This window comes from Phyllobates terribilis, unplaced genomic scaffold (genome assembly GCF_046119375.1).
Source record: "Phyllobates terribilis strain yellow unplaced genomic scaffold, ASM4611937v1 Scaffold_5__5_contigs__length_657084704, whole genome shotgun sequence".
NCBI classification, from domain to species: Eukaryota; Metazoa; Chordata; class Amphibia; order Anura; family Dendrobatidae; genus Phyllobates; species Phyllobates terribilis.
Window position 1 is genome coordinate 6,008,800 of NW_027362765.1, and position 21,028 is coordinate 6,029,827.

Sequence of the window (21,028 nt, forward strand, 5' to 3'; positions counted from 1 at the left end):
AGCACCCCATCACTCTCCTTCTTGGTCAAATAGCCCCCCTTACTCAGCCTGGAGGTGTGTTTGGGGTCATTGTCCTGTTGAAAAATAAATGATGGTCCAACTAAACGCAAACCGGATTGAATAGCAAGCCGCTGCAAGATGCTGTGGTAGCCATGCTGGTTCAGTATGCCTTCAATTTTGAATAAATCCCCAACAGTGTCACCAGCAAAGCACCCCCACACCATCACACCTCCTCCTCCATGCTTCAGAGATATATATATATATATATATATATATATATATATATATAAATATTCAACTATATACAGTACAGACCAAAAGTTTGGACACACCTTCTCATTTAAAGATTTTTCTCTATTTTCATGACTATGAAAATTGTACATTCACACTGAAGGCATCAAAACTATGAATTAACACATGTGGAATTATATACTTGCATGCTGGTTCAGTATGCCTTCAATTTTGAATAAATCTCCAACAGTGTCACCAGCAAAGCACCCCCACACCATCACACCTCCTCCTCCATGCTTCACGGTGGGAACCAGGCATGTTGAGTCTATCCGTTCACCTTTTCTGCGTCGCACAAAGACACGGTGGTTGGAACCAAAGATCTCAAATTTGGACTCATCAGACCAAAGCACAGATTTCCACTGGTCTAATGTCCATTCCTTGTGTTCTTTAGCCCAAACAAGTCTCTTCTGCTTGTTGCCTGTCCTTAGAAGTGGTTTCCTAGCAGCTATTTTACCATGAAGGCCAGCTGCACAAAGTCTCCTCTTAACAGTTGTTGTAGAGATGTGTCTGCTGCTAGAACTCTGTGTGGCATTGACCTGGTCTCTAATCTGAGCTGCTGTTAACCTGCGATTTCTGAGGCTGGTGACTCGGATAAACTTATCCTCAGAAGCAGAGGTGACTCTTGGTCTTCCTTTCCTGGGGTGGTCCTCATGTGAGCCAGTTTTGTAGCGCTTGATGGTTCTTGCTGCTGCACTTGGGGACACTTTCAAAGTTTTCCCAATTTTTCACACTGACTGACCCTCATTTCTTAAAGTAATGATGGCCACTCGTTTTTCCTTACTTAGCTGCTTTTTTTTTGCTGTAATACAAATTCTAACAGTGTATTCAGTAGGACTATCAGCTGTGTATCCACCAGACTTCTGCACAACATAACTGATGGTCCCAACCCAATTTATAAGGCAAGAAATCCCACTTATTAAACCTGACAGGGCACACCTGTGAAGTGAAAACCATTTCCGGTGACTACCTCTTGAAGCTCATCAAGAGAATGCCAAGAGTGTGCAAAGCAGTCATCAAAGCAAAAGGTGGCTACTTTGAAGAACCTAGAATATAAGACATATTTTCAGTTGTTTCACACTTTTTTGTTAAGTATATAATTCCACATGTGTTAATTCATAGTTTTGATGCCTTAATTGTGAATGTACAATTTTCATAGTCATGAAAATACAGAAAAATCTTTAAATGAGAAGGTGTGTCCAAACTTTTGGTCTGTACTGTATGTATATATATATATATATATATATATATATATATATATATATATATATATCCATAAATATATATATATATATATATATATATATATTTTTTTTTTTCTCCCTTAGAGGTCGGGGAGCCCAATAACATCTATTGCTGTTTGACCTGTGATTTCTATCTACGCCACTGTGTATAGGATAATAGAGTATATTAAAGTTGTTATGGACGAGACTTAACCACTTCGGACCAGAGCCTGTTTTTGCCTTCGTGACCGGGCCAATTTTTTCAATTCTAACCACTGTCACTTTATGATGTAATTACTCTGGAACGCTTCAACGGATTCCCCTGATTCTGAGATTGTTTTTTCGTGACATATTGTACTTCATGATAGTGGTAAAATGTCTTCGATATCACTTGCGTTTATTTGTGAAAAAATCGGAAATTTGGTGAAAATTTTGAAAATTTTGCAATTTTCAAACTTTGAATTTTCATGCCCTTAAATCAGAGAGATATGTCACACAAAATAGTTAATAAATAACATTTCCCACATGTTTACTTTACATCAGCACAATTTTGGAACCCAAATTTTTTTTTGTTAGGGACCTATAAGGGTTAAAAGTTGACCAGCGATTTCTCATTTTTCCAACAAAATTTACAAAAACATTTTTTTAGGGACCACATCATATTTGAAGTCACTTTGAGGGGTCTTTATGACAGAAAATACCCAAGTGACACCATTCTAAAAACTGCACCCCTCAAGGTGCTTAAAACCACATTCAAGAACTTTATTAACCCTTCAGGTGCTTCACAGGAATTTTTGGAATGTGGAAGAAAAAAATTAACATTTAACTTTTTTCACAAAAATGTTACTTTAGACCCATTTTTTTTTATTTTCACAGGGGTAACAGGAAAAAATGGACCCCAAAATTTTTGTGCAATTTCTTTTGAGCGCGCTGATACCCCATATGTGGAGGCAAACCACTGTTTGGGCGCACGGCAGGGTTTGGAAGGGAAGGAGCGCCATTTGACTTTTTGAATGTAAAATTTGTTTGAATAATTAGCGGACGCCATGTTGCATTTGGGGGGCCCCTAATGTGCCTAAACAGTGGAAACCCCCCACAAGTGACACCATTTTGGAAACTAGACCCCTTAGGGAACTTATCTAGATGTGTGGTGAGCACCTTGCACCCCCAGGTGCTTCACAGAAGTTTATAATATTGAGCCATAAAAATACAATTTTCAAATTTTTCCCACAAAAAATGTTTTTCATTCCCTAATTTTGCATTATCATAAGGGTAACAGGAGAAATTGCACCATGAAATTTGTTGTGCAATTTCTCCTGAACACGCCGATACCCCATATGTGGGGGAAAACCACTGCTTTGGTGTACGGCAGGGTTCGGAAGAGAAAGGAGAGCTATGTTGGCTGGGATAGGTTGCAGACACCATGTCACATTTGAAGAGTCGCTGACATGCCGAAACAGCAGAAACCCCCACAAGTGACCGCATTTTGTAAACTACACCTCTCAAGGAATTCATCTAGGGAAGTAGTGAGTATTTTTTAATTTTTAAATTTATACCATTGGGCAGTGAAAAAAGCATAATTATATTTTTACCGCAAAAAAATGTTTTACCCTCAGATTTTACATTTTCACACAGGGCAATGGGTAAAAATGGTGCCAAAATGTGTCACACAATTTCTTCTAAAAGTGGCAATACCCCATATGTGGCTGTATCGTACCGCTCAGCCATACGGCGAGATCTGGGGGGGGACGGAGCGCTATTTGACAATTGGAGAACAAATTATTGTAGAATAGGCATTTGGATTTGGGAGCACAAAATTTTATGAATTTCTTTTGGGGGGCAAGCGCCATTTCGCTTTTCCAGAGCCTTTCTGCTACCAGTAACTTGGAAGTCCCTTATATTTTTAACAGATGATGGACCTGAGTGGGGACTAGCTTTTTTTGAGGACTGAGTTGAAGCTTTTATTGGGAACATTTTACGTAACATTTATCCGGCGCTCTAGGCTGAGCACTTACTTCGGGGTTTCCATCTAAATTTCCAAGTGATGTAATTCAGATGAAACCCCTGCAGGATCCATTCACTGTAATGAGGCAGCAGAGTTACTCTGGACTCCGTCTGGCCTCTGTTTAGCGGTGTCCTTTTTTTCAGAAGTGCACAAAACTGTGGCCAACCACACTTTTATGCACCCCTAAAACAAATGACACCGTGGGATCACAGGCCAGACGGCATTCACAGTGACCTATATCTGCCTCATTACAGGGAATCTTCCGTCATGGGTTCCGTCTGAATCACTTATTTCAGAGATTTACACGGAAACTCTGGCGTAAGTGCTCAGCGCAGAGCACAGGATAAATGTGAGCAGAGCATTACTGCGATCTTTGGGAGACATAATAAACAAATCAGTAGCAGGTGATTACTTTATTCTTCGGGTCGGTGAGATTACAGAGATACCAGATTTATATCGGGTTTTTATGACTGACAGCTGTCACACACTAAGAGATGCTTTTTTTTTTGCAAAATCTAGTTTTTGCATCGCCATATTTTGAGAGCTATAATTTTTCCATATTTCGGCCGACAGAGTCATGTCACGGCTTTTTGCGGGACGAGTTGACATTTTTATTGGTACCATTTTTGGGTACGTGACATCTTTTGATCGCTTTCTATTCCGTTTTTTGGGCGGTAAAATTAACAAAAGCCAATAATTCAGGAATTGTTCTTTGAGGGGTTTTTTTGTGCCGTCCTGCGCGTGGTAAAAGTGATCAGGCAGCGTTATTCTTCGGGTCAGTACGTTTACAGCGATACTACACTTACTGTATATTTTTTTTTTATGTTTTAGCGCTTTTACACAATAAAACAATTTTATAGAAAAAATATTTTTTTTGCATTGCTTTATTCTGAGCGCTATAACTATTTTATTTTTCGGCTGATGGAGGTATATGGCGGCTTTTTTTTTGCGGAACAAGATGACGTTTTCAGCGGTACCATTTTTATTTCCATTTTGCTTTTTGATCGCATTTTTTTCCACTTTTTGTTTGGCGATATGAGGAAAAAGCATAGTTTTTTGCTCCGTTTTTTATTTATTTTTATTACGGTGTGCACAGAAGGAGTTAATTAGTGTGACAGGTTTATAGCTCGGGTTGTTTCGGACGCGGCGATACCAAATATGTATACTTTTTTTATTTTTGCATAAACATACGGATTTATCGGTTTAATATTTTATTTATTTATTTTGTTTTGTTTTTTTAACAGTTTGAAAACATTTTTTTTTATTTTTTTCACATTTTTTCTTAGTCCCTGTATGGGACAATAATTTTTATTTTTCTGATCACTGATCTCATGTAATGTAATAGACATATATTACATTACATGAGATCTTCACTGACTGTTTCACAGTCAGAGTCTCCTGCCTGGCTTCAGAAGCAGGCTGAGCCAGGCAGGACACCATATATGGCAGAGCTGGAGGCGGTCATGTGACCTCCAGCTGCCATAGCAACCCAAGGTCCTGGAAGGTATCAGGGTCTTCGGAGAGGTAAGTATACCACCCCCTCTCCTCCTGCTGTCTTCTATATGCCACGATCACTATAGATTGCGGCATATAGAAGACAGCAAAGGGTTAACATCACTGGGACCTGATCCAATCAGGTCCCGATGATGTTCCCTGTCAGAGCTATCGCTCTGCACCGCTACCGCAGCGCTTGCAGGACCCTGGGGGTCCTGAGCGCTGCGGGACCACCCACCGTTTTTAAACGTCCGTGCTGCACAGAGCCCAGGCAGCGCGGACGTTTATGTACAGTGGGCGGTCGGGAAGCGGTTAACTAACATTGTGCAGTGACTCTGTTTTCCGTATAGTGATGGATATTTTTTGTTGCTAAATCTTTTATATTGTTTTTTCACTTTTAACCTTTTACTAAACTTTTTTAAACAATTCTGATTAGTGCGATCATACAACATACAAGCCTCTGATTGCTCCGGTGATGCACTGTACTACTGTAGTGCTGTGTATCATCACTGCCTGTCAGTGTAATACTAACGACCCCATACACATGAGATAAGTGTTGGCTGAATGGTCATTTGGCAGATGGCTATCTCTCCTAACTCCCCTATACACACAAATGTTCAAGCTATGGTTGGTATAAGAGAGTCGGCTCCAGACTCCTCTACAGGAAGAGCAAACGGATTAGTCTCTGAAATTCAGGATGCCAAATCCTTCTCTGCCCTGACATCATAGGTCAGAAGGCCCCAAATAAATTATATAGTCAACCAAACCTCCCAAAAATCAGTGCTTTCATGCAACTTTAGTCTAATGTGAATAGGGGGCGATAAAAGGTATTTTATTGGAAGCTGTCTCTGGCCCGGCATAGTAGACTTTCATACATTGCAGGCCCAGACACCATTATTAGGCATTTAAGTATTGTAGTAACTAAGTAGCCCCAAACAATCGAGTACTTGGGGGAGGAGGGGCATTTAGCCCATCTGTGTCAAACCTTATTAGATGCCATGTTTGCTTTTGACAGCAGCAAGTGGTTAAACTACCAGGGTTTTTATTACAGCCGCACCTGTGCCATCCCTGCGGTGTACATCTATGTTCTGGTGCCCAAAAGAGTTCATTTTTTTTACAACAAATGTTTAACGTGTTAAAAAATAACAAAATGTGTTCTTTGGTATTTGCATGTTTTTTTCTTTTTACAAGAATTGTTGGTGCCAATAATATTTACTTTTTTCTGGTGTTTTTCTTGTAATATAGGAAAGCCTAAGGCCAGAAATAAACCCCATAATACAATGTACATGGAGACTTTAGTATCAAATCATTTCTGTCCACGGTGTTTGTGCAAACAAAACAGCTTTATAAATGCCTCAAACTTCTGTGTGTGAATCAGACATGAGATCTAACGTGATAGAAGATTACAGTCCGGGGAAGACGGGAAACATTCATATAGACGACCGGTGGAGATGTAGTCAGTGACAGACTGTGGCTAACTATGTTTTAGAGCCGTAGTAGAAGATGTTGTCCTTATTATGAAGTAGTTATTTCTCATGTCACGTGTAATGAATATCTCCTGCAGTATTGCTAATGCCGATTCCAGTGTCGGTAAATGAGACGAGAATTAGCATCATGGAAGATGAGTCTATGAGAAACGTATTCAGCTGCATACTCCAAGGAAGAAACTGCTTGTTGTCTGTGGCCTAAAATATATAGGTTTTATTACTAGATGTAAAGAAGAAAACTAAATACTGTAAAATAATAAATCTCCTCATATGTTTCCCTTATTATCTCCAGTAATTGTATTATTACACAGGATTTTTATGATGTTCCATCGGCTCATCTTCTTCTCATTCAGGTCTCTACAATATTGAATCCTCTCAGTGAAGATCTTCTATATAAGAGAATTTTCCTGATTTACCCATCAAGGATGGGTATGGACAGAGACAAGATGGCGGAGAGGATATTACACCTCACCCTAGAGATCCTCTTCCGGCTTACTGGAGAGGTGAGAGATTCTGATGACCTCACATTACATCATTCTTATCTATGGAAATAACAGATGGATAGAACTGGAGAGGTGAGGACTCTGGAAATGTCTGTAGTGAGATTTATTAATGTGTCTCTCCATAACCAGGATTACACAGTAGTGAAGAAGACCTCTAGTGAGCACTGTCAGGACCCGGTGTCTGAGGGATGGGGAAGACCCCTGAGCCTAATCACTGGGCCTCCACCTCACCCTCTGATACATGAGGACATTAATGACCAGAAGATCCTAGAACTCACCTACAAGATGATTGAGCTGCTGACTGGAGAGGTGACACTGCTGGGAATGCTGGGACATTATACAGTAACGCTATGAAGGGATCGGGGGGATGACGGTATCATTGTATGTGTCAGGTTCCTATAAGGTGTCAGGATGTTTCCGTCTATTTCTCCATGGAGGAGTGGGTGTATTTAGAAGGACACAAAGATCTGTACAAGGACATCATGATGGAGGTTCCCCAGCCCCTCACATCACCAGGTAATAGACAGGGCTAAATACACATGACCTATAATTATCTGTATGTAAAGAATGAATTCAGTCCCTGTATGTGTTTCCTCCAGATCTATCCAGTAAGAGGACAACACCAGAGAGATGTCCCCGTCCTCTTCTTCCACAGGACTGTAAACAAGAAGATCCCAATGTTCCTCAGGATCATCAGGTAGATGGAGAGAAGGTGTCATGAGATCTCCCCTATGATGTGTAGACGGCTGTGAAGGTCTTGTGTTCAGTCTTGTTTTATCCACCAGTATTATATGTTTTATACTTGTGTAATGAGAACGGTGGAGATGGCTGGATTAGAGCTGATCATAGATGGGACTTCTCCTTCTGTCTGTGACTTTTACAATATTTGTTTCAGGGTGAAGATCTGACCCATATTAATACTACAGAGACATATGTGAGGGGTGATGATCAGTGTACAGAGGAGATTCCTACATATGACTACCCAGGTGAGTAGTAACCACTAAATGCAGAGAAGTCACAGATTCTTCCCAGTCACCGGCTGTGGCTGCTTTATTGGTCGTGTAGTCCGGTCGTATCACAATCGTGTGATCACCATTTTGCCGCTAGAGCATAGCATTCTCCCCTAGTTACTCATTTTTCTGATGGAGACTGTTGAGTTTGATCATTTCAGTAGATGTGTTATTGTCTATAGTCACAGTTTTTTACTACAGTAGTTAGTGCCCAAAATACTGATTTAACCCCTTCCTGCAGCCAGATTTGTGTTCCTAATCAGGGCCCATTTTTCAAATCGTGTGTCACTTTATGTGGTGATAACTTTGGAATTCTTCACAAAGGATAATAGGAAACAAATGGACCTTACAAATTATTTTCAAACTTCTCTTGAATCCGACAATCCCCTATATACGGTTGTGCACTACTGTCTGGGCACATGGCAGGTTTAGAAGGGAAGGAGCGCCATTTAGCTATTTGAATGCAGATCTTGCTGGAATAGTTTACAGACACAATGTATTGGGAGCACTGTTCATGGTCACATGGCAGCTGAAAAGATGGCTACCATCTACTCCGGAGCTATCTACTCCGTTTTCCAGATCCCAGGGATTGTCTTGCTCATCACTTATTTAACCCCTCTACATGGATCTGGAGTTACACAGAGACCCTAGGCTTGCGCCTCGGTGTTACCTGCTATTCTGTGGAGTGAGATGGAAAGAAGAGTAGTCAGATAGCCGGGTCAGAACCAGGAGGACAGAGAAAATACAAAATCAGAAGACACAAGAGTAGTCAGTAAACGGGCCGAGGTCACAAGAGGAAACAAATACACAAGCCGGGAGCTGAGCACAGAGGACTGAACCAGAGGAGAACAAGGCTGGATCTGGCAGCTTCCAGCAATATGCTTCCAGCTTTAGTAGGGTGTGGTACTCTCCAAATGGCTGAAGCAGGGAGCAGATTACTCCAGCTGGACAGCACACACACCCATACTGCCAGACTGGATGGTACTACAGGTCCCAGGCACCCAAATCATAGTGGCTGGACAGAGCCTGTGCTGCCCAGAGCTTCTGGTTCTGACGCCGCCTCCATTACCAGCGCCGCCTGCAGGATGAATAAGTCAATAAGTCATTGCCTGATGATAGAAACAGACGTCACAGGAGCAGATCCCAGAGGAGATGGGACCCACCATTTGCAGAAGCCCTTATATGTCACAATGTCAGAAAACCAGGGCTGTAGAAATCCCCATAAAGTGACTCCATTTTGGAAATTATAACCCTCAGTGAATTAATCTATAGGAGTAGTGACTATTTTGACTCCACAGCCAATTTCCTGGAAATTAGCACGCAGTGAATTTTGGTGAGTGAAAATTGCAAATACGAGGGTCAGTCAATAAGTAATGCCTCCTATTTTTTCTCATTTTAATTGGCAAGAAATTCAAATGCAATTAGATAGGTTGAAAACCACAACATTAACGATTAATTTGTCACTTTTCAATATAATCTCCATCCATTTCCACAGTCTTAGTTTAACAAGGGCATGTATTCCAGCATGGTAAAAAGCATGGTCTTGCTTCCTAAGCCATTGACGCACGGACTTTTTCACGGCCTCCTCAAACTCAAAGTGAATCCCATGATGAGCTTCTTTTAGCAGCCCGAACAGATGGAAGGTCACCACGAATGATGTCATCGACTCGCTGAATGTTGCTTGGAGTCACTGCAGTTACTGGCCTGCCACTCCGCATTTTGTCAGCCAACGGTGATGGCCCTTCAGCTGTGTTACAGTGACAAACCCATCGTCTAACAGTACTGACATCCACTGTTGTATCACCGTACACATTTTTCAGTCTCTCATGAATTTGAATGGGCGTTTCACCTTCTGCGTGCACGAATTCAATCACAGAACGTTGTCTAATACGAACATCGATGTCAGCCATTTTGCAAACAGATACAGTCCTGCCACCTGTTGGTGCAGGAAGTTGCAATTGCTGTGGATTGGAGAAGAAGGTTTGAGGAACTGTGCCAAATTCGAATATTTAACATAACTACCTTATTTAAGGAGAAAAAAATAAGAGGCATTACTTAATGACTGACCCTCGTATATTAATTTATTACCCAACACATAGTGCCCAGATTGTGCTCCAGGAGACACACACCGTAAATTAAGTGGGTTCTTCTCACTATATTAATGCCAAATACATGGAGGCTAAATGTGGTTTGGGCGCACTGCAAGGCTCAGAAGCTGAGGGGAGATTTGACTTTGGGAGAGTGGATATTGCTGGATTGGTTTATGGAAGCCATGTTGTTTTTCAAGAGCCTTTGAGCCACTAATAATATGAAAACATCTGTTTTTCCACTGATAGATGATGGACCTGAGTGGAGACTTGTTTTTTGTGAAATGAATTGAAGTTTTTATTGGTATTATTATCACTTACATAACATTGGTATGAAATGGAATGTAAAATTCAAGGATATTATATTAAAAAATAATATTTTTTTTATTCTTAGCAGATGACTGTATCAGGAGATCAGAGGAACAGCTGACATCTTCAATTTTTAAATCAAATGATCTTGAGATTACACAGTATACAATTGAAGTAAATACCATTACTCCAGATATACCATCATCCCTTCACAGCAAAGATCTGTCATCTGATCCTTTGAAACAGGTCCTGTCCTCTGATTCATTACCGACTACTAAGGAAAAAAAGAGTCACAAAATAAGCATTAAAAAACGAACTGCTCCTAAAGCAAAAAAGCCATCTTCACATTCAAAACCTGGAAATAGTTTTCCCCTCAAAAAGTCTCTTCTTAAACATCAAAAAATTCACACACCAGAGACTAGATTTTCTTGTTCCAAGTGTGGGAAATGTTTTAACCATAAATCATATCTTGTTTGTCATGAGAGAACTCACACACAGGAGAAGCCATTTTCATGTTCAGAATGTGGGAAATGTTTTAACCGGAAATCAGATCTTGTTAGGCACCAAAGAACTCACACAGGGGAGAAGCTTTTTTCATGTTCGGAATGTGGGAAATGTATTAACCAGAAATCAGATTTTGTTAAGCACCAAAGAACCCACACAGGAGAGAAGCCTTTTTCATGTTCAGAATGTGGGAAAAGTTTTAACCGGAAAGCAAATCTTACTAGCCACCTCAGAATTCACACAGGGGTGAAGCCTTTTTCATGTTCAAAATGTGGGAAATGTTTTAACCGGAAAGCGAGTCTAGATATCCACAAGACAACCCACACAGGGGTGATGCCTTTTTCATGTTCAGAATGTGAGAAATGTTTTAACCAGAAATCAGATTTTGTTAGTCACCAGAGAACTCACACAGGGGTGATGCCTTTTTCCTGTTCAGAATGTGGGAAATGTTTTGTGAAGAAATCATCTCTTCTTAGTCACCAAAGAATTCACACAGGGGAGAAGCCTTTTTCATGTTCAGAATGTGGGAAATGTTTTGTAGAGAAATCAAATCTTAATAAACATCAGAGAACCCACAAAGGGGAGAAGCCTTTTTCATGTTCAGAATGTGGGAAATGCTTTAACAGGAAAGCGCATCTTGAAAGCCACCAGAGAACCCACATAGGGGATAAGCCTTTTTCATGTTCAGAATGTGGGAAATGTTTTGTTGAGAAATCAAATTTTAATAAACATCAGAGAAGCCACATAGGGGAGAAGCCTTTTTCATGTTCAGAATGTGGGAAATGCTTTAACCGGAAAGGGCATCTTGATAGCCACCAGAGAACTCACAGAGAGGAGAAGCCTTTTTCATGTCCAGAATGTGGGAAATGCTATAACCAGAAAGAGCATCTTGATAGACACCAGAGAACCCACACAGGGGAGAAGCCTTTTTCCTGTCAAAAGTGTGGCAAATGTTTTGTACAGAAATCATCTCTTCTTAGTCACCAAAGAAATCACACAGGGGAGAAGCCTTTATCATGTTCTTAATGTTGAATATGTTGGAAATCAACTGTTAATAAAAATCAGAGAAGTCACACCGGGGGGAAGCCTTTTTCATATTCAAAATGTTGGATATTTTTAACCGAAAATTATATCTCCTTAAAGGGGTTGTCCACTACTAAAGCAACCCCTTGTCATTTCTCATGTTTGGCCTGGTTAAAATAGCACTCATACTCACCGTTCCGGCGCTGTTCCTGCGTTGTCATCATTCACATTTTCGGGGCCCATGTTAGGTTGTTACATCACTGGAGCCCTGCGCCCAATCAGCGCCGGATTCACTGTCCCCTTTTTCAGACTTATTGAACATCAACAGGAAGCCAGGAGTGCGGCTGCTCTCTGACTTCCTCTTGATGTTCAATTTGTCCAACTGTGGAGACAGTGACGCCAGTGCTGATTGGGCATAGGGCTCACATGAGCCCAGGGAATGCAAGTGCCAACAATGCTGGAATGGCGCCGGCATGGGAGATTAGTTTGTGTTTTCACAGAAGAAAACCTGTATGTGTTTGAAAATGTGCATATTGCTCCCCCATCTTAATTAAACAGACGTGATAGAATTCTAATAATCCTTCTACACTGATTGGGGACAGTTCATCAGCATTTCTTTACGCGCAGACACTAATGTCTTCCTTGCAAATAAACTCCACATGTAATTGATGAGAACCGACTCATATCCATTGCATCCACACATGTCGTCCTCCACACCCTGTGGTTCCTGTGTTAAATCCAATATAGTGTTGGTGGCCTGGTATTCAATCCGTTGAAGCTGGCACAGTTCCTGTAGTTGCCATTTCTTGTTGCGACTATGCATCCACTCTGGTACTCTTCCCAAGGCGTAGCTTCTGGGGTTGGACATGGTAGCATCTGAAACCTGCTATGTATGCCTCACCTATGGTCTCCTGGGTCTGTCTATATTCCTCCCTGGTTGTGGAACCTTTGAACGGTGTCTACAACCACTAGTCCCCTGCAGCTCCCCCGGATCGGCCGGGCTGAGTAGTATCCCACCGCTGCCACCAAATGTGAAGACACGGGGTCTTCCATGGACATAATACTACTCAGACATCATAGAGTCAAGCAATATGGCAATACTTTATTTAACCAAAAACCATAACCATATAGAACAGTCCCAGCAATGACCCAAGATGGTGCAAAATTACACAGTCTGGCCCCTGCGCTTACCCTTCCAGGACCAACTACCTCAACCCCGCACCCCGCTTTGGTTGGACACCCACAGAAAGGAAGTAGCTGCAAGCTTAGGAAGCTGATAGTCCATTCAAGTAAGTGGCCAGGAAATCCGAGGATCCTACCCTGGCTTCTCCGAACATATCCATGGAACCAGGTGACTGGATGGTACCAACCTGGCTTTCTCCGAGTGTACCATGGGTTCCAGTTGACCAAAGGGTCCCACCTGGCAACCTCAAAAAACATATCTGTAGCATCGGCGTCTCTGCCTCGTACTAGGCAGAGACGCCGTCCCTCTCACCTCCCCACTCCTGGCGCGGCGCCCTCCAGCGCTTCTCTCCCCGCTGCTTCCGGCACGCGCTCCTTCCCCGGCAGTGTGCTTAGGGCGCGCGCGCTCCCCCGCTCTTAAAGGGACCGCGCGCGCCGTCCTAAGGAGTCCTCGGCCAATTGCCGGAGGACCTCCCATTTATAAGGCACCTCCTCCAAAATGGAGGTACCCGAGCAATGTTGTTTGCACTGTGTCTCACCTGTGCTTCAGCCCTCAGGTTCCGCTGCTAGCCTGACTTCTCGTCCTGCCTGCCAGCCTGTTACTTACCTGCCTTGTCCGTCAGACCGCTCACCTGGGAGCGTCTCCTACTTACCTGCCTTGTCCGTCAGACCGCTCACCTGGGAGCGTCTCCTACTTACCTGCCTTGTCTGCCAGTCCGCTCACCTGGGAGCGTCCTTCAGTTACCTGCCTGTTACCTGCCTCGTCAGTCAGACCGCTCACCTGGGAGCGTACACCAGTTACTTGCCTGTTACCTGCCTTGTCTGCTGACTGCTCACCTGGGAGCGTCCACCAGTCACCTGCCTGTCTCCTGCCTCGTCTGTCAGACTGCTCACCTGGGAGCGTCCTCCAGTTACCTGCCTGTTACCTACTGTCTCCGTCAGCCTGCTCACCTGGGAGTGCCCGCCAGCTACCTGTCAGGTACCCGCCTCGCCTGTCTACCCAGAGACTGTCCCGGTCACTTGCTGTGACCACCTGCCTATCTACCCAGAGACTGCCCCGGTCACTTGCCGTGACCACCTGCCCATCTATCCAGAGACTGCCCCCGTCACTTGCCGTGACCAACTGCCTGTCTACCCAGAGACTGCCCCCGTCACTTGCCGTGACCACCTGTCTATCTACCCAGAGACTGCCCCGGTCACTTGCCGTGACCACCTGCCTGTCTTCCCAGAGACTGTCCCTGTCACCTGCCGTGACCACTTGCCCGCTTACCCAGAGACTGTCCCCGTCACTTGCTGTGACTACCTGCTTGCCCTCCCTGGGAGTCACCCGCTTCCTTACAAGGACTTCCCCCTTGTATTGCAGCTCAGAGGTTCCACCTCCCAGACCCGTTACAGTTTGCTCGGGCCATGGAACCCGGTGGCACCCAAGCTCCCTCGCTCTCGGACCTATGTCATGAACTGTCCCGTCAGAGGTCCCAACAGGAGTCCATCCTGAGTCACCTGCGGAATGTCAACTCTCGCCTGGACACTCTGACTGCTCCACCAGCAACTACCGCTAGTGTCATGACTCGCAACCCGGCAGCGCCGCTGCCCACCAATACCATGGCATCCTGTCCCGGACCCCGGCTGTCTGCACCTCCTCGCTTCGGAGGCGACCCCGCTCAAGCTCGGGGCTTCATAAACTAGTGCACCCTGCACTTTGAACTCTTGACTCACCAGTTTATCTCCAACCGGGCCAAAGTGGCATTCATCATGTCCCATCTCACTGGGGAGGCACTGGCATGGCTTAACCCCCTGTGGGAGAGAGGGGATCCCCTGGTGTCCGACCTGTCGTCTTTCCTCATTGCTTTCCGGAGAGTCTTCGATGAACCGGGACGAAAGACCTCATCTGCCTCCTCTTTGCTACGTCTCCGTCAAGGGAGTCTCACCGTGGGCCAATATGCCATACGGTTCCGCACCCTCGCTTCTGAGCTTGCCTGGGATAATGAGGCCCTGGTGTCCGTCTTCTGGGAGGGTCTTTCCGGTCGGATTAAAGATGAGCTCGCCGGTCGGGATATTCCTACCACCCTGGATGACCTGGTGTCGCTGGCTACCCGGATTGACATCCGGTTTCAGGAACGCACCAAAGAGACCACCCATGAGAGAAGGTTTCCCCGCCTAGCTCCTACTTTCCAGAAACCTGTCTCCTCTTCTGTCACTCCCCGGGCGTACTCACCCGAGCCCATGCAGATCGACCTGACCAAGGTGGTCAAATCTCGCCAAGAGTCTCGCCGAGCCGAGGGGAGCTGCTTCTATTGTGGCAGTAAGGAGCACCTGATTCGTTCCTGCCCGGAGAGGCCGGGAAACTCCAGTGTCTAGGACCGCTCGGAGAGGTCGCCCTAGACAAAAATAAATCCTCTCCAACCCTGACTTTGTCTGTATCTATCTCCTGGGGAGAGAACCGTCACTTTGAACTCGCCCACCTGGATTCTGGATCCGCTGGAAACCTCATCTCCCAGTCTCTGGTTGAGAAATACTGTATTCCCACCAAGTCTCTGGCTGAACCCTTGTCGGTCGCCTCAGTGGATGGAAGACTCCTTGCGGTGACCATCCTGCTCGCCACGGAACCCATAACCCTGCAGGTGGAAATGCTACACTCTGAGGTAATCTCCTTCCATGTGTTGCCCGGACTCTCCCACTCCCTATTGCTAGGTCTACCTTGGCTCCAGACACATGAACCCGTGTTGAACTGGCAGTCCGGTGAAGTACTCCGGTGGGGGCCGGACTGCCATAAGACCTGCCTGGTTCCAGTTCGTCCGGTTCGTCCTCCACCTACCCCAGTTAATTTACCCGGTCTTCCGGCTCCTTACTGGACCTATGCTGACGTCTTTGGTAAGAAGGAGGCAGAGACATTGCCACCTCATAGGCCATATGATTGCCCGATCGACCTGGTACCTGGCGCCACTCCACCCCGTGGGCGTATTTATCCGTTGTCTGCGGCCGAAACCCGGGCCATGTCTGAGTACATAGAGGAGAATCTGGCCAGGGGATTCATCCGGAAGTCTACTTCCCCGGCTTAAGCCGGATTCTTCTTTGTCAAGAAAAAAGATGGCTCGCTACGCCCCTGTATTGACTATAGAGGACTCAATCAGATCACGGTTAAAAATAAATACCCCCTTCCGCTCATCTCTGAGTTATTTGATCGCTTTAAAGGCGCCAGGATCTTTTCCAAGCTGGATCTACGTGGAGCGTATAACCTGGTCCGTATCCGTCAGGGAGACGAGTGGAAAACGGCATTTAATACCCGTGACGGACACTATGAGTACCGTGTGATGCCCTTCGGTCTCTGCAATGCTCCCGCCGTCCTCCAGGAACTGGTCAACGACATCTTCCGTGACCTTCTTTACTCCTGCGTGGTGGTATACCTGGACGACATCTTGGTCTTCTCTCCGGATCTTCCCTCACACCGGAGGGATGTTCGTCAGGTCCTGCTGAGGCTCAGGCAGAACCACCTCTATGCTAAATATGAGAAGTGCCTTTTTGAGCAGACCTCTCTTCCATTCCTGGGCTATGTTATCTCCCAGACAGGTTTGCGAATGGATCCCGAGAAGCTCTCTGCTGTTCTAAAGTGGCCCCGTCCGGAGGGCTTGAAGGCGATACAGCGATTCCTGGGCTTCGCTAATTACTATCGTCTCTTCATTCCTCACTTCTCGTCTCGGACTGCGCCCATATCTGCGCTCACCCGTAAGGGAGCAAATCCCAAGATATGGCCACCCGAAGCTGAGGAGGCCTTCCTTTCCCTGAAGCAAGCCTTCTCCTCTGCCCCTGTGCTGCACCGTCTGGACTGCAACAAACAGTTCTACCTGGAGGTTGATGCTTCCTCCTCTGGAGCCAGAGCGGTGCTCACCCAAAAGTCTTCTTCCGGGAGAATGGTAACCTGCGGCTTCTTCTCTAAAATCTTCTCCTCCTCTGAGCGCAATTACTCCATTGGAGACCGAGAACTGTTAGCTGTTAAATTGGCACTGGAGGAGTGGCGTTACCTGCTTGAAGGGGCTCTATACCCGGTGATCATCTACACGGATCACAAAAACCTGGCATATCTCCAAAATGCCCAGAGACTTAATCCACGTCAGGCCCGGTGGTCTTTGGTTTTTGCCCGCTTCGATTTCATTCTTCATTTCCGCCCGGCGGACAAGAATGTCAAAGCTGATGCCTTGTCCTGATCCTTCCTGTCCTCCGACCAAGAGGAGGAGCCTATGCACATTATCGACCCCTCCAAGGTAATGAATGTGGCCCCCCTGGATTTGACTCGTCTTCCACCCGGCAAGACGTTCGTGGCGCCTCCTGACCGTGAGAAGGTTCTTCACTGGGGTCATTCTTCTAAACTTGCTGGGCATGCCGGCCAAAAAAAGACCTTCCTACTCATTTCCCGGCATTACTGGTGGCCTACCCCGCGTAAGGATGTGGTAGACTTCGTCTCTGCTTGTTCATCTTGTGGCCGCAACAAGGTTCCCAGACACTTACCAGCTGGTCATCTCCTGCCGCTTCCCATACCTGTTGCCCCGTGGCAACACATCGCTATGGACTTCATTACCGATCTTCCTGTCTCTGCCGGGTGTACTGTCATTTGGGTGGTCGCGGACTGCTTTTCTAAAATGGCCCACTTCATTCCCCTGCCTGGTCTTCCGTCTGCACCTGAGCTGGCTAAGGACTTTATCCGCCATATCTTCCGTCTTCATGGCCTACCCCTCCACATCGTATCGGATCGAGGGGTTCAGTTTACCTCGCGCTTCTGGAGAGCCACATGTAAACTGCTGGACGTCACCCTGGACTTCTCCTCCGCTTACCACCCTCAGTCCAATGGTCAAGTGGAGCGGATCAATCAGATCCTTACCAGCTATCTCCGGCACTTTGTTAATGCCCACCATTCTGATTGGGTGGACCTCCTCCCTTGGGCCGAGTTCTCTTACAATAACCATGAGAGCGAGTCCTCTTCCAAATCCCCGTTCTTTGTTGTCTATGGCCAGCACCCCCGGATTCCGTTTCCCGTCTCCGCCTCTGTGGACAACCCTGCCGCGCAGTCTCTTGTCAGCGAGTTTTCTACCATTTGGGAGAGTACCAGGTCCGCTCTTCTTCTGTCCTCCGAGCGGATGAAGAGATATGCTGATAAGAGACGTCTGGATCCGCCTCAATTCCGTCCGGGAGACAAGGTTTGGCTCTCCTCCAAACATGTACGGCTCAAGATACCCTCCTACAAGTTAGGTCCTCCCTTCATCGGCCCATTCGAAATCCTCAGGCAAATTAATCCAGTGGCCTACAAATTAAAACTCCCGGCCACCTTACGGATTCCTAACTCCTTCCATGTATCTCTCCTCAAACCCGTTGTCTTTAACTCTTTTTCCAATAATCCAGGTGCCCCTCCTGCTCCGGTTTCCGCTGATGACGTCTTTGAGGTAGAGAGTATTCTGGCCTCCAAGAGGGTAAGAGGAAAGACCTTTTTTCTGGTAGATTGGAGGGGGTTTGGTCCTGAGGAGACAACTTGGGAGCCCAGGGAAAACATCAACGCCCCGCTTCTCCTTGAAAAATTTCTTTCTGGCCAAAAAAAGAGGGGGCCTAAATGGGGGGGTACTGTAGCATCAGCGTCTCTGCCCCATACTAGGCAGAGACGCCGTCCCTCTCACCTCCCCACTCCTGGCGCGGCGTCCTCCAGCGCTTCTCTCCCCGCTGCTTCCGGCACACGCTCCTTCCCCGGCAGTGTGCTTAGGGCGTGCGCGCGCTCCCCCGCTCTTAAAGGGACCGCGCGCGCTGTCCTAAGGAGTCCTCGGCCAATTGCCGGAGGACCTCCCATTTATAATGTACCTCCTCCAAAATGGAGGTGCCCGAGCAATGTTGTTTGCACTGTCTCACCTGTGCTTCAGCCCTCAGGTTCCGCTGCTAGTCTGACTTCTCGTCCTGCCTGCCAGCCTGTTACTTACCTGCCTTGTCCGTCAGACCGCTCACCTGGGAGCGTCTCCTACTTACCTGCCTTGTCCGTCAGACCGCTCACCTGGGAGCGTCTCCTACTTACCTGCCTTGTCTGCCTGTCCGCTCACCTGGGAGCGTCCTTCAGTTACCTGCCTGTTACCTGCCTCGTCAGTCAGACCGCTCACCTGGGAGCGTACACCAGTTACTTGCCTGTTACCTGCCTTGTCTGCTGACTGCTCACCTGGGAGCGTCCACCAGTCACCTGCCTGTCTCCTGCCTCGTCTGTCAGACTGCTCACCTGGGAGCGTCCACCAGTTACCTGCCTGTTACCTACTGTCTCCGTCAGCCCGCTCACCTGGGTGCGCCCGCCAGCTACCTGTCAGGTACCCGCCTCGCCTGTCTACCCAGAGACTGTCCCGGTCACTTGCTGTGACCACCTGCCTATCTACCCAGAGACTGCCCCGGTCACTTGCCGTGACCACCTGCCCATCTATCCAGAGACTGCCCCCGTCACTTGCCGTGACCAACTGCCTGTCTACCCAGAGACTGCCCCCGTCACTTGCCGTGACAACCTGCCTATCTACCCAGAGACTGCCCCGGTCACTTGCCGTGACCACCTGCCTGTCTTCCCAGAGACTGTCCCTGTCACCTGCCGTGACCACTTGCCCGCTTACCCAGAGACTGTCCCCGTCACTTGCTGTGACTACCTGCTTGCTCTCCCTGGGAGTCACCCGCTTCCTTACAAGGACTTCCCCCTTGTATTGCAGCTCAGAGGTTCCACCTCCCAGACCCGTTACAATATCCATGGGACCAGGTGACCTCATTGTCCCAACCTGCTTTCCCCAAATGTATCCATGGGTTCTGTGATCGTCAATGGCGCAGATCTGTATCCCTTTCAGCTGAGCCGGGGTCCTCCTAAGCTAACATCCTGTATCCCGCTTGATCGAGCCATGTGTCCTGCATGCTGTCCTAAAGAGTCTCTCAATCTACTTGCAGCATGACAGAAATCCCTTTTTATATTTAAATCTGTGGCTCATTCACAGGTATGGGGGGAAGGTGGCAGAGGCTTAGGTTTCATTATTTGAGCATTTAATCGATTTGCATAGTTTGTCCTCTGTTTTGCGAGTCAACAAGCCACAGGGCTCACACAATAGTTAATCAACATATATAGCAAAATTGTTCAAAGACCATACATCTCTGTCTCACAAAATTATCAGGGAATAAGTTGCAGTAAATATCAACTTAAGTGTCAACATTCAGATAATATGACAAAGTCTCCTGACTTACTGAAAATAGACGTCTGAATAATTAAGATTAAACTCTGTGTTACAGCAAATGTGCATATGTAGCAGAGCTGTGTGTATGTAAATGTTCTTATGTAGCAAATCTGTGTGTATGTAAATGTGCATATGTTGCAGAGCTTTGAATGTATGTAAATGTGCATATGTAGCCGAGCTGTTAATGTATGTAAATGTGCTTATGTTGCAGAGCTGTGAATGTATGTAAATTTGTGTATATAGCAGAGCTGAGTGCATGCATTGTCTATTCAGCAGTGTTGCGTGTGTATATATGTGCGCTGTAGAGTGTTCATTAATGTTCTTGCTGTGAACCTATATGTGAATAAAACACATGGTGCAGAGAAACACTAACAATAGATCTACTAGTTCCATATTGTACCCTAGTACATTAAAATGTGTAATATTCACCCCTCCACTTTACACCAGCAAGGAAAATTTAATTAGTAGAAAAAATATTTTTCCTTTTTTCTGCAGTCTTAACCTTGGATGTGTCTTATGATTAGGTGTGTTTTATAGTCGGCAAAGTATAGTATATTAGAATTAAAAATATATGCAGTTACTAATATCTTTAATCCAAAAAGCTATATTCAATGTGCATTCAATATTTCACATTGTTATACAGTGGGTGAAATAAGTATTGAACACGTTGTCAAGTACACACTTCTCAACATG

General features: G+C 45.8%; 1 protein-coding gene across 1 annotated transcript in view; it reads left to right on the plus strand.

Moving 5' to 3' along the window:
- LOC141271723 (uncharacterized) overlaps positions 1 to 21,028 on the plus strand; it is a 91,242-nt gene that overhangs the window by 22,381 nt on the left and 47,833 nt on the right. Inside the window, exons 9-10 of the mRNA XM_073681818.1 lie at positions 2,270 to 2,288; positions 10,845 to 11,615. Of these exons, the coding sequence (XP_073537919.1) occupies positions 2,270 to 2,288; positions 10,845 to 11,615 (790 nt within the window). The remainder of the gene's footprint in view (positions 1 to 2,269; positions 2,289 to 10,844; positions 11,616 to 21,028) is intronic.